The 13,546-nt window shown below is 43.4% G+C and overlaps 1 protein-coding gene across 11 annotated transcripts in view; it reads left to right on the top strand.

Moving 5' to 3' along the window:
• The window catches only part of WNK2 (WNK lysine deficient protein kinase 2), a 172,406-nt gene extending 160,665 nt beyond the window's left edge, over nt 1–11,741 (top strand). For 7 of the 11 annotated variants that reach the window (XM_045024209.1, XM_045024203.1, XM_045024207.1 and 4 more), the window contains one exon: nt 3,052–5,237. In XM_045024209.1, the coding sequence (XP_044880144.1) occupies nt 3,052–3,402 (351 nt within the window). In that variant the 3' untranslated portion in view covers nt 3,403–5,237. Of the gene's footprint in view, nt 1–3,051; nt 5,238–11,507 lie in introns of those variants that run through there. The other 4 variants (XM_045024205.1, XR_006581073.1, XM_045024212.1 and 1 more) reach the window with 4 other exon arrangements.
• The last annotated feature ends 1,805 nt before the right edge of the window (nt 11,742–13,546 follow it).

Here is a 13,546-nt window from a genome sequence, read left to right on the forward strand (position 1 = left end):
GCTTCTATCAGCATGGAGTTGGCCATCTCAGGAGGTGAGGGGAGAAATAGTGACATAATTCAACCTCAGCTGTGAATCCAACTCTGAAATTGACACTAGAACGATAAGTTATGGGGTCCTCCAACTCTTATTTGGAACTATTGGTGTATGTTTACAGTTCACTGGGTGGCTTACCTGATAAAACCCCAGCAGTGCCTTGCTATGTCTTGAGCCTCAAGTGTGCATCAGTGGGAATAGCTGCCTGGTCCTCAGACAGATTTAATGAAATACCCAGCTGATCCTCAGACTGAATGAAATACCCAGCTGACCTGTTCACAGCCTTACCTTTCCTCATGACACAGATATTCAAGCTGCTGGTCAGTATTTGGACAAGGATTTCAGATTTGGCCAGGTTTTGCCTTGAATTTTATGCACTAAGTGAGCACAGAGAATGAAAGTCCATGGCTTCACTGATTCTAGAATCACTTGCTCCACTCCACGGCACGGTTCTGAAGGCCCTGGCAGGGGTGTGGGTTGTGACATCACACTCAGAAGATGCTGAGAGATGCAAGAGTCCTGCTGAAAACATTTGAGGATTATCAATGAAGATATTCTTTCGAGGTTCAGCTGGAGAATCACAAAAAAGGTTGCTGAAAAATAGTTTGACAGTCAACCTCCTATACATGGAGAAAGAGGCAATAGCTGGAGTGCAGCCATAATAAAGTGTTCATTTGGTCATTTTCTGGCAGGATGCACTAAGTCGGGGGTCGGCAACCTTTCAGAAGCCGTGTGCCGAGTCTTCATTTATTCACTCTAATTTAAGGTTTCGCATGCTGGTAATACATTTTAACATTTTTAGAAGGTCTCTTTCTATAAGTCTATAATATATAACTAAACTGTTGTTGTATGTAAAGTAAATAAGGTTTTTAAAATGTTTCAGAAGCTTCATTTAAAATTAAATTAAAATGCAGAGTCCCCCGGACCGGTGGCCAGGACCCGGGCAGTGTGAGTGCCACTGAAAATCAGCTCGAGTGCCGCCTTCAGCACCCGTGCCATAGGTTGCCTACCCCTGCACTAAGTAGTAGAGAAGTCCTCAAAATGTTAACATGAATCTGTCATGACTTTACAAGACATAGTCTGCATGTGTGGGGTTTATTTTTTGGGCACAAGATAATGTTATGTCCACCTCTATGGGTATAATCTATAAGAAGCAGCTGTGACCAAGAGTGATGTAGTTGAGAGAGAGCAAGAAACATACACACACCAAGGTATAACCATACTTCTCAGTATATAAAAAGAACTGTATCGCAGCTGACAATAAGCATTTCTTTAAGTTCTGATTCTTATACATTCAGGTAAGCAGAGGTAGCAGAACCCTCTGCAATAGTGCCATTTAGTGACTTCCAATAATGTTATATAGTCTATTGCTTACTAGGGCAGTATAATCAATTGTAAGTTGGAGTGAAGCATGTACGCAGTAAATCTGTTGTCAGTTACTTAGAACAATCTAGTTTGCTTGAAAACACCATTTTTAGTATCTTAAAATATGGGCTTAAATAACATTTTTTTTAAATCATCCTGTCCTATAGATATGTTCTCAGTTCATGTTGTTTTGTTGTTGCTTTTCAATTGGCTATATTTTGACTGCTATAAATTATACCAATAGTTTTGACAAAATTAACAATGTAAAAGAATCAAAAAAGTTAAAAGAACCCTGGTTCATGCCATTATTTTTAGTGGGGGAGTTTGCTGCATCACTGATTTTAAAACCCACCATACAGGTGTCATATATATTTTAATATATTGATAACACACAGTCAGACTCAAACTTCACTTGAGATGAAGTTAAGCAAACAAAAAGCCATTAAATATTTCTGCACTGTTACAAATCAGGGTTTTGTTTTACAGCTAGATGTTCCAGCCCCAAAAGCAAAAAGTCACTCGATGACATCACTGATAGTTTTTTATATTTTATTTTATTTTTAAAGTAACCACCCCACACACACCTTTCTGTCTTACTCATACTTGCTTTTTTATCCTTAAAAATTCCCCACTTGAGCCAGTCTTACCCATTTGACCTGTTCCATATTGAGATTTCCAAATTAAAAGAAACACCGGTATTTGTGTTTCAGGAATAGGTGCTGATTTGGCGCAAACAATGCAGGAAGTTATATGAAATTAAAACTAACTGAGTCCATAGGGAGACCAGATTGTCTTGCACCATAGTCATTCCTGTGATATTTGCTCTATTGTTAATCTTATAATTCCCAGAAAAGAGAGCCTTTCTGTCACCCCACCATGCAAACTCCAAATACCGTTGTTTCAGTGAGCAATGAGGGTGAACTGCTAAGGGCTAAACCCCCCCTCCTTTGAAAAGTTGTGCTGGGATTTTAAAGAACTGAGGAAGTTTAACATGAGATTGGGCTCCGGTTTTGTTCCTCGGGCAGGCATAAGTGCCAGCTGGAGTTGGGGGATCTTACAGATCAGCTTTTACAAAAAATTGCTTTTGTGGCTTTGTGTTGAGTTCTCCCCCCGGTTCAGTGGCACACCCTGGCCTGCCTGCCCCCTTTAGGCTCGGGAGATGACACAGCTATTATGTATACAGGCATCTGCATTTTTTCCCACATCAAAAATTAATTTATTTCCCAAACCGACCCTGTCCTTAGAGTTGGAGGGTGAATAGAACCCACCTGGTTCTTGCACGGGCTGAGAGAGAGCAAAGTTTACTATTTCAGAGGCTCCCGGAAGAGTCTAATGGTAGCTGTTTAATAGTGGAGAGGCCAGGGAACTTGGTGCAAAGTTATTCTTTGCATTCCTTTCCCATCTATGTCTCGCTCAGAGGGGGTTTCTGTTAGAAAGGGTCGGTGGAGTGTGGTGGTGTGCACCCTGTCATTCAAAGCCTTTGCCACTTGAGGGAGCGAGTCTAACGTAAGAGCTGAATCACTTGCCACCGCTGAGCTGAAAATGACCAATTCTACACAACTTTTATAGTTCAGAAAATATAATGCTGCATTGGTCAGTGAGGAGAAGATCAGCTTAATACCTTTGCTTTTTTTATTTGTCTTTCTGTAGGTTAATTCAGTAAGAACAGGCGTGGGGAAAAAGTGCATTGTTCCAGTGTCTTGTCCTATGTCAGCCGCGTTAGCTCCTGGAGTTTCGCCAGCCATGCCAGTGCCTATGCCAGGTACTACCCTTTCTGGCACAGTAACACCTTATGTGATGCCTCTTTGTCAATATGGAGGAGTTTTCCCTACGCCAGTTTATGGAGTACAGTGGTCGGGCACAACAGCACAACCTGGGATTGTAGGAGCTCAGAGCATTGCACAGTTTCCAGCTCTTGGCAAAACTGGCTTGCAGATGTTTCCAGTGTCACTGCAGCAGCCTGCTGTCAATCCACCCAGCCCTAACATGAAAATAACATAGCTTTGTTGCCTTTGGATAGATAATGATGATTTCAAAATTGGAATGCTGAGTGTTTTGAGCCTATAGACGCCATATGTGTTTGAAGCGGTATGGTTCTACTGCTGGCACCCAGTTCAGGCCTAATAGCACACACAGCCATACACTGCATCAAGCAATCACTGTGAAATGTTTTCACGAAAGAAAGTTTGTTTGTTATGGCAATATCTGCTTAAATTTCATTGCTAAAGACACTTTATTCTCTTGTGTTCCCGTGTTCTACACTTGCAATCTTTAAAGTTAATATACTTGAATTGAAGGTTACAAAATTGTATTAACCCTTGCAGGAGTACAGTGCCTTGAATTTAAGCTTTTCAGTCCCAGCTGGAAAGAGATGTAAAAATATTTAAAAGGTGTATTTTATTTACAATCTGCTTGTGAGTTTCAATTTTTATTTTTTTTTATTTGCAAAAATACTGAAGGTTTACAATTGATGCTCTTGATTAGTTTCGTTCCATTTTCTACTGTAAATGCTTTTATTTTAATTAGTGGGTTGAATTTAAATTTTTAAGGCTTTTCAGAAGTTTGCAAGGTAAGATTGGTTTGACTGAGACGCTGATCTAAATCCATTTGCATTTGTACAATGAGTAGTGAAATATATGCATTTTAAAATAGAAGCATTTACGAGAGCGATGAAGGTACGTTGTACATAAGTATAGGGAATCGCTTTGGGCCATGCATTTCCTTCCGTTATGCCGTTGTTGGTATATTTGTTGCAGATGACAACTTATTTTTGTTACAGGGAGCAGGCAGGCAAATGCTGCTTTCTTTTAGTTCAGCAGCAAATTGATTACATTTTATTTCCCCCAGTGGGCTTGTTTAATTCAGTTAAATTACAAATCCGTGCATGTTTCATCACTGAACAATCTAAATGAAATCTTGATTATAGGAGAACCAATCTCCAGGTTACTGTAAGAAGTATGTAAGTATAGTACTTGCATGTACTCTCCCTTCAATTCTGTCAGCAGTATTGGTTAAGAATGGTATTTGTTGTCACTGAAGTGCTAACAGTACTCGCACTGAAAGGGAATTAAATGTGAAGCTCTTATTTTTCCTGTGTGAACAGTGAATCCTTCGGTTTTGGTGTTTGACCACGGTTTGTTTGAATTTTTTAATTTTTTTTCAATTTTAATTAAGTTTGCACTGTAGGTAGCAAGGACACCTCTTCTGTTTGATAGTTGCTTTTTGTCCACATTACTATGCATAGAATCTGCATCTTCACCTCTCAGTCAAAAGGCACAAGGTAACCACTAAAACTGATTTACTGATAAGTTTCATTTTACTAGAACACACTAAGGGAAATCATTATGGGCACTGGTAGCAAAACATTACATGGTCAGATCTGAAGGCACACTGCTCTAGATTCTTTACTGCAATGACATTTTATATTACCTGCTGAAGGGTGGAGATGTCTTGTGCTGCCAAGCTGTGAATTGTATAGTTCTGTTGTACTTTGAGCATTTTAACTGTCTAAATTATTTTGTTTGTACCCTTTAAATATATTATTCCATCCATTGAGTTAGAATTGAATTTTATAGACAATTATGCAGAGTCTTCTGCCTGGGCAAAATACTTACTGTAGTAGGAGATTTCTGTTCTCTGTAACATGTATCTTTAATTTATTTCTTTAGATTCATGTCTGTATGCTACCTGAGCAAACATGGAAAATGTTCTCACATCATTTCTCCTTCAGCTTGCACTGGATCTTAGTTTGTTGCTATTGCCTGATGTATAGTCCACCCCTTGTATACTGACAGAGTCAGTGGCACTAAAACCCCCAAGAGATTGTATATATTAAAAAGAAGAAAAATAAACATTTTGTGCTTGAAAACTGTGTGACAAACTTAGTGTTTTCCTAAAACTTTGAAGCAGATTGTTCTCTAACTGCACTTGACAGCTGGCCTCCACCTCCCAGCCAGGCCATCCGTTCCTTTCAAGGGGCAAATGCTGCCTTTCCCAGGTCTTGGCTGCTGCCTGTACCGGCCACTGTCCCAGGGTATGCAGCAGTGGAAGTGAGACGGAGCTGAAGGAGTCGGTACAGGCACAGCACACACCTCTTCAGTCATGTTATTTGCCATCTCTTGCCTCAATTTTTCTGGTGCTCCGTTGCACATAGACTGGGAAGTAAACCCAGCCGGACATTCCAATTGGTTGTCTTAAGTGAACTGCAGCACCAGGCCAGCAACTCTGTGGAGGGCCATTAGGCTGCTAGAGCTAGGCAGATGGTGGGAAGAGACACTTGAATTTGAGTGAAATGTCCCCGATGAAATACCAAGGCTCCCCTTGTAACTCAGCCTGTGATAACGTAGATGTGACCATCTACTGATGAAAATCTGCCCTGAAATATTAACTGTGTGCACCATGCACACTCTTGCAAGACTCTCTCACTCAGACAGACTGCATTGCAGAGATGAGAGGAGGAAAGTAACTGTGGACCAGACGTTTGGTGCATCTATTTCAATTTTTCAGCTTCCCTGTGTATGTGAGCTGGGCAGCCATTAGGGCCGAGACTCTCCTGAGTTCAATTTTTCTTCCTTTTAAAATATGTATTGCAGTTCTCTGGCTACCCCGGGTCTCTTTTTTTCCAGACCCACAACACACAAGAGAGAATAAGTAGTTGCTGCATGAATATATGTATACAGTCCTCTATGGTGTGTCCAAGAAGAGTCAGTAATACTGTGTTTACAAAGAGTGTTGAATTTTGAAAAAAGTGAATTTTGAGTGTGAGTCATACACAGCAGTATTGTTTCCTGAACATACTCTTTACAATGGTGTTTTTAAAATGATTTGTGATATACATGTCTGAGCGACGGCTCTTAACTAGTGAGAGGGGTGCAGAGTAGTGGAGATGGAATTTGACAGCTTCATTAAAATATCCTTTATTTTGATATCCAGACAGTCGCCATGGTGAGATCTTTCATGCTCCTAACTTTGGGCTGAATTCTGCTGTCTTTCCTCATGCCGAGTATCTTGCTCTGAGTCATTCCAGTGGAATAAATGATAATGCTCATCAAGCTAGGTACTATTCATTGTCAACAAGGGGATCCAAATCTAACGTGTGCCCAGCTTTTAGAGGCTGTAAGGACATCAAAAGAATCCTCTGTGGGTACCAACCATTGGATATGCTCTTTGTACATGCAACTTGTAGCTACTCAAAAATCGTTCTTTGTCTCTGATATACTGAACTGTTGGCAGAGCATTAAGCTAACTAGTGGGGGAAATCAAGAGAATATGTCTATATTATCTCAAATGTTTCTAGCCAGCTGCATGTGTTTATATTGAGTCTTTGAAAAGGAAACTGAGTGTATCTGTATCGATATTGTAAGTGTCATTACCTGTGCCGCCTATAGTTAAGGTTACCTGACATTTTCCATTATAAAACGCTGGTTTCAGTTGCTTATAATATTGCCAAACTTAAACTGATCAGGCTGAAATTTTCCATACTGGGTGTGTGCCAAAGACTGAACATTTTAAAAGTTGCAGATAAAGCAGCTCAGCCATTCCAGAGAAGGAGATTGGGAGGGGAGGGCGGAATCTTTCAACACTTCCATTGAGAAACTGGAGTGTCTCCATCATTTGGAGCAGAGACTCTACATTTGCAGGGTGCTTGCCCTTGGTGTCGTCAGTGTGCCATTTGTCATTCCCATGAAAATCTGCCCACATCTGGCCAAATTATAAACCTCTGAAAAATCTGCCTGCACATGCGCCGTAGAGCTTTGCTGGAGTTTGGCAACTAAATTCTTGGAAGACTGCATCTGCATTGAGCATGCTCCATCCTTGCACAGCTCCTCCTTGAAGACCAGACCCTGCATGTGTCACCCCCACAGAGTGACTGAGCATGCTCCATCCAGGGCTGCAGGGGCTGAGCAGGACTTTCCCTGCAATGAGGTGCCAGGCACCATGACTAAGGCTTTGGCTACACTTACACTTCAAAGCGCTGCTGCGGCAGCGCTTTGAAGCGCTAAGTGTAGTCAAAGCGCCAGCGCTGGGAGAAAGCTCTCCCAGCGCTGTCCGTACTCCACCTCCCTGTGGGGAATAACAGACAGCGCTGGGAGCCGCTTTGACTACACTGGCACTTTGCAGCGCCGCAATTTGCAGCGCTGGACAGGGTGTGTTTTCACACCCTGCTGCAGCACTGCAAATTTGTAAGTGTAGCCAAGCCCTAAGAGCAGGGAGACATTCTCCCATGCTGTCAGTGCTCCTGCTGCTGGTGTCCAGACAGCAAGAAGAAGGAGGAAGCCGAATGACCCAACTGCAAAGGGGTGAGAAGCAAGGGAGAGGGGATAGGAGCTGAGAGTGCAGGGCAGGAGCAGAGAGGACAGAAGATGTGGGCGGGAGGCAGGGATGGGGGAGTATACAAGTGAGGGAAGCAGGAGCCATTGGGAGGCCCAGGGCAGCAGCTGGGGGAGATACCAGTAGGGCAGGTGACAGGGTCATGAACTGGGGAGGTGGGGTTAGAAGCAGACGTGTCTTTGCCCACTAGAGACCTCTCCCTTACAGAACCCAGGAGGGAACCCATTATCCCTTTGGCTCACCATTCCTCTACGGTCTAGCAAGTATCCCTGAATCTCACTGGCATAATGTGTCCCTTATCCCCCTGTCATGCCAGGACAACACAGAAGATAATAGCCTTCTACTGCTACTAGTTACTCTGTTAGTTCCTATGGTAGAGAATGTGCCATGGAACTAAAGAGCCCAGCCCTGCTGAGGTCCCATGTGAAGGGCCAGGATGGATCCCTGTGATAGAAGTTTTTTGTTGTTGTTGGGTTTTTTTGCTTTTTTTCCCAACGTTTAAGCTTTTAAAAGCTTAGGAGATAACATTTTTTTAAAAGTTAAAAGCATAAAAGTGGCAAAGTCGAGCACCCACCAGTTAGCAAATACCATAATTAAGTTGCCTGTGCAATTTTAACTCGGTTCCCTTGTGTGTTTGCATTACGACAGGCTTTCATTACAGGGTCACATCCTATTTTGGTCAACAAGATACCTGTCTCATTAAGGGCATGTGATGGACCTGCTCTAAGAATGAGTCAGGATTGTGTAGTGAATCAGTCTGTTGGCTGTAGGACCCCTACTTCATTGGGAGCAAAAGTTAGTTGTGTACTATTTGCAGGACTGGGAGAGGCGGGCCTAGGCCTGCCCAAGTCTAAAGGTCTGTCCCCTCAACTAAGGGGGAGGAACCACTAGGCCCAGGCCACATCTGAGTACTGGAGACAACGAAAGAGAAAACAGGAACAGGAGTGAGGTTAGAGGTTCTTAGTTGTGTAGGGACTGAGGCAGGGGACTGCAGGAAGAGAACGGATGGTCTTTTGTGGCTTAGACATATGAATGCTGCCCTGGATAACTAGATTCTGCTCTGCCACAAAGATCCTATCTGATGCTGGGCAGGTCACTTAAACCGAACTTCACAGGTGGCTACTGCGTGCTCCTCATTTTCTGGGTGCCCAGCGTGAGACCCCTGGGGTCAGATTTGTGGAATTGCTGATTGTTTTCAAACTGGAGATTTAAATTTCCTGATCTCGGCAAGGTAAAGATTCTCCTGTGCAGTATTCTCACTGGAGAAAACAATGGGATGTATTAAACCTACAAAAAAAAAACCCACAGACTTGGAATGAAACCCCCGAATAGCGTGTGTACGTAGGTGGTATTTGAATAGAAGAGTGACCATCCTTCCAACATCTTTGCAAGTCACCCATGAAAAGTTCTAATCGGATTTCCCAGTTTTTCAATGCTCTGAGTCAATGTGATTTTTCTTTCTCAAAATAAGCAGAGGTTCGAGGTCTAGACCAGCAGGGTTCAGGTGCCATTTTTGCCCTAATATATATGGCAAAAACCTGTGGAGTTCCTGAATCATTGCCAGCCTGCTGAGGTCAGTTGGGTATTTTTCCTGAAGCGATTGGCCTTGAGATAGGGGTCACAAACTAAATAGTTCACGGCAGAGTCTTAAATAACTTGTAAGGTTTCCTGCATCCTTCTTCCCTTTTCCGTCCTAGACTTATTGCACCATTTGTAGAAGATGCTGGGTGCTGGAGTAATTCGTGTGTGATGAATTGTGTAGTAAGTCTCTCTGCATAGGAGGCAGTCATGAATACACACAAATGTTTTCATTGTCAGTAGGGGATGCGGATCTTGTTGTGTGGTTGGGGAGCTGACAAAGGAACAAACAAGGCTGACCAGATGGTGCTTAGAGTGTTTGATTCTAGTATTTTTTTTATTATTTATTGAATCTTTTATTTCTAATCTTAGATTTTTTTTTATATACTTTTTTTAAGCTGGGCTCTGGCCTGCAATTATGAAGCCCGGGCGGTACGGCTCTCTCGAGAACTACAAAGGCCTTGGCTATTCTGGGGCTTCTGTGGTGTTGCTTCTGAATGGATCTGAGGCAGCTAAAATGACTTCCCAGCCTAGACTCTTGAGACTGACTCCTGATGAGCTTAGATGTGAAATTTTGGAGGCTGTGTAGATAGGTAATAAAGGTAATAATTGGAGATATACCAATCTCCTAGAACTGGAAGGGACCTTGAAAGGTCATCAAGTCCAGCCCCCTGCCTTCACTAGCAGGACCAAGTACCGATTTTGCCCCAGATCCCTGGTCTGTGTGAGAAATTATCTCATTGGCTACTTCTTGATCAGCTTTGTTTTGTCAACAGCTTCATGGGCAGAGGCCAATAAATAACTCCTCTTCTGTTCCAGGAGATCAGGTTCTAAAGTGTGGTGGAGCCAAGTCCAGGCAGAATTTGACGTTGATCAGAAGCAGGTGGAAGAATGACTGTCAATCTCAGTCAAGGCAGCTTTTACTACCTTTCAGAGTGGGTTAGTGACACATGTGCAGGCAGGTCAGAGCAGCTGAAGTGATGGGAGGGCGAAAGGAGAGATTGGATTTAATATAAAACACCATGGGAACCAACGAGACCTGTACCAATCACTCTGCTGGTATGGTACACCCTTCTCCTTCATCTTTGCCTTGCTCGGAAGAGCCTACAGTCTTAGAGAGAGCAATCAGTCTTATTTTATACTGAAAGAGCCTGGCAAACTTTGTGCCTTGTATAAACCAATCGGGCTTGCAGCTCTGATAACCACTGTGCCTGCCTCTGTGATGTAGACGGGAGGACTTAAGTGCACTTCGCTGCGGGCTACCAAAAAAGGCTGATCTGCGACTGTAGCGAATGCAGAATATGTGGAACCACGACGAGGGAAAAAGGTGTCTCTGCTTGTGTGTTGCTCTGTGCTCGCCTGGAGGTGCATGATTTGAGTTTGTTTTGAAGCTGACATTTTAAAGCTCCGTGAACTTGGTTCCAGGGCCCTACTGAACTGATTGTATCCTACCCGCCCTCTTGCACTGGTGAAGGTAGGAGGGCCTGTAGGATGCTGTTCAGACCTGGTGTTCTGCCATCCTGGTTTATCCCTTTCTCTGCAGTCCAGGTCTTCGTGGGGCCATGGACTTGGCCTTTTTTCTTTAGGGCCAGTTCAGACAATGCTGCCAAACCTGCAGGTGCAGGAAGCCCCTTGTTCATGGGTAGCCCCACCAATGCAAATGCGCCATTTCCAAATTGTGCTGCAATAACATGTGGGGCATGGTTCATGCTGCTTTGAGCTGACAGAGATCTCTGTGGTGATAACTCAGAACAAACAACCATTTTAGCATGGGGCACTTACCAGATTCCCCCTCACTTCCCTAGTACAATAAGAAATCTCCATCTAGTGTTCTTCCATCCACTGACACCAGTTCTGGACACATTCTTTGGTTTTCCCCATCGCCACCTCCTGAGGGATTGGAACGCTCCCAGCCATTGTGATATAGAAGTTAGGGAAAAGGTTGCACCCTGAACCTTAGGTCCCAATTGAATGGCTTAGATGTGCTTGAACAGCCCTCTATACAGGAGCTTTAAAATATCCTGGTATTTGAGAGAGCTTTCAGCATGCCACAGTGGACGTTGTCATTCTTCTCTTGGGTGATTGACTTCTGCTTCCATAAGGCACCTAAAATGCCCACAGCAGACAGGCACCTTCTAATGAAGATTTATTCCTTACACACTAGGTCTGTACTCTAATGTGGCGGTTTTGTTTTTTAGATTCTGAAAATGAGACTGCCACTGCCACCGATTGATGCAGGACCAGCTCAACTGCAGTGCCAAGCACAAGGGCCTACGTCAGCTAAGGAGGACAAAGAGGAGGATGTGAAATGATGTAACGTGAGAAGTTCTGTAGCGCTCTGGTCCACTCTGCACAATTTTGTAACGTCTTTCTAAGCATTTTCTATTTATAGCTGGAAACACAAACGTTATGCAAAAATAAAGGAAAAATATTTTGGGGGAAAAGGATTTGGTTCCCTTCTCTTGTGACTTCAGATCTGAGTTCTTAGGAGCAGCCTGCAGAGGAGAAGGGGTGAGGCCCCTGCACCAGCCGAGCATCTCGCAAGCAAGCTCTTTGTCACTTTACAGCACTCAGATTGGTATTCAACTCGAGGCCACCTGGGTTTTACATTCCACAGTGTAAACAGGCAGCCTTTTGCTGACGCAGTCAGAAAGGTGCACTCAGAGCTAGGCCCCGACCAGGCTGGGGACTTTTTGGTTGCCTGCCTCTTCCTGTTTCACCCAGAACTGCTCACTTAGTCCAAGTGACTTGGAGGAAGCTGCACCAGCCCTTTTGACCTTGCCTGGTGGGCCCTGATTAGCTTCTGTCTCCTCCCAGCCCTTCTGTCTGCTGGAAGACCAATTCTCCCAGAGTTCTGCCCACAGCTGATCCTGGCTGGCCTCCCTAGCCAGCTCTTGGAGGTCTAAACTCACTGCTCCTTTTCCCCAAAAGGACACCTTTGGGTGGGGTTGGCCAAGATGGCAGGGCTCCAACAGGGGGCAACAAATGCCTGGCACACCCCCACGGAGGCACCTAGCCCTGACTTTCACATTCTTTTTGCTTCCTACAGCTAATTGAATAGTTAATTGAATAGTTTAAAAAAAATAGGCATATTTATTCCAATTCTACTAGAATGAGAACCAGTTCCATTTATATTTCTCCCCATCACAAAGAGAAATTCATACAGGTAATATTCTTTTTTTAAAACTGGTGAAATCCAGTAAGAGAAATCTACAGTGAACTTTGCTGGAGAATAAGCTTGTTACTTGGCTTTTTAGACTAGCTGCATTTTCTTGACAGAGTTAAATACAGTTGTCAGGTCTCTTCTACTTTTAAATCTCAAAATGTTCTGAGAGAGCGCCAGTAACTGGAGCAATTCATAAACTACTTTAAAAGTGCCTTCAACAGAGAACACGCTAAAATTATGTGGTGGGTGATTTCTCTTTCTTGAGTCACTGAAGACAGCTTCTGACTATCCCCTGGGTGGAGGTGATGTAGAAATGAGTTTGTAGCAATTATCTCATGAGATTGCAGATAGCCATTGAAGTGCTTGGCAGTTGGGTGACATTCTAGTTCTCTCACTGGGAAAGGCTGGAGTGCTGGTATGGCTGCTATATCTGAGCCCCACACTCCAGCTGTTATGCACTTGCTTCCTGTCCGGATTCTAACTAGAATCCCTGACCTTTCACCTCCCCTTCTCTGATACCATGTGTGACTGAGGCCCCAGGGAGCCTAACTGAAGTTACTCAATTAGGGTCAACTGCAAAGAATTGGGCAAACAATCCCCAAAGCTGGTGGATATTTCAATACTTAGATTTACCAAGCCAGCACAAAACAGCTTCTGTGCTATCTTACTGTGCACCCAGAAGCCAACAACACAGTTCCCTTAAAGCAACCCAGTCTCAGGCCTCCACCCAGACACCCAAGTCAAATATGATGAGGATTACTGAAAATCTTGTTGTTCATAGAAGAAAGTTCTACCAATCGCAAAGGATCGGACATACTACCTCTTAGGTTAATGAATATGTCAGATCTTATCCAAATGCCCTCTTACAGCCAATCCTTATTAACTAAACTAAAATTTATTGAAAAAGAAAGGGGAGAGAGTATTGGTTAAAATATACAAACAGACATGAGTACAGTTCTGAAATCAGATTCATAGTAGAGGTGGTGAGCTTTGTAGTTGCAAAGAGTTCTTTCAGAATTAGTCCATTGATTATAGTCCAATATTCATATTCAGGGTGATCCAGATGGGACT

Source organism: Mauremys mutica, chromosome 7, assembly GCF_020497125.1.
Source record: "Mauremys mutica isolate MM-2020 ecotype Southern chromosome 7, ASM2049712v1, whole genome shotgun sequence".
NCBI classification, from domain to species: domain Eukaryota; kingdom Metazoa; phylum Chordata; order Testudines; family Geoemydidae; genus Mauremys; species Mauremys mutica.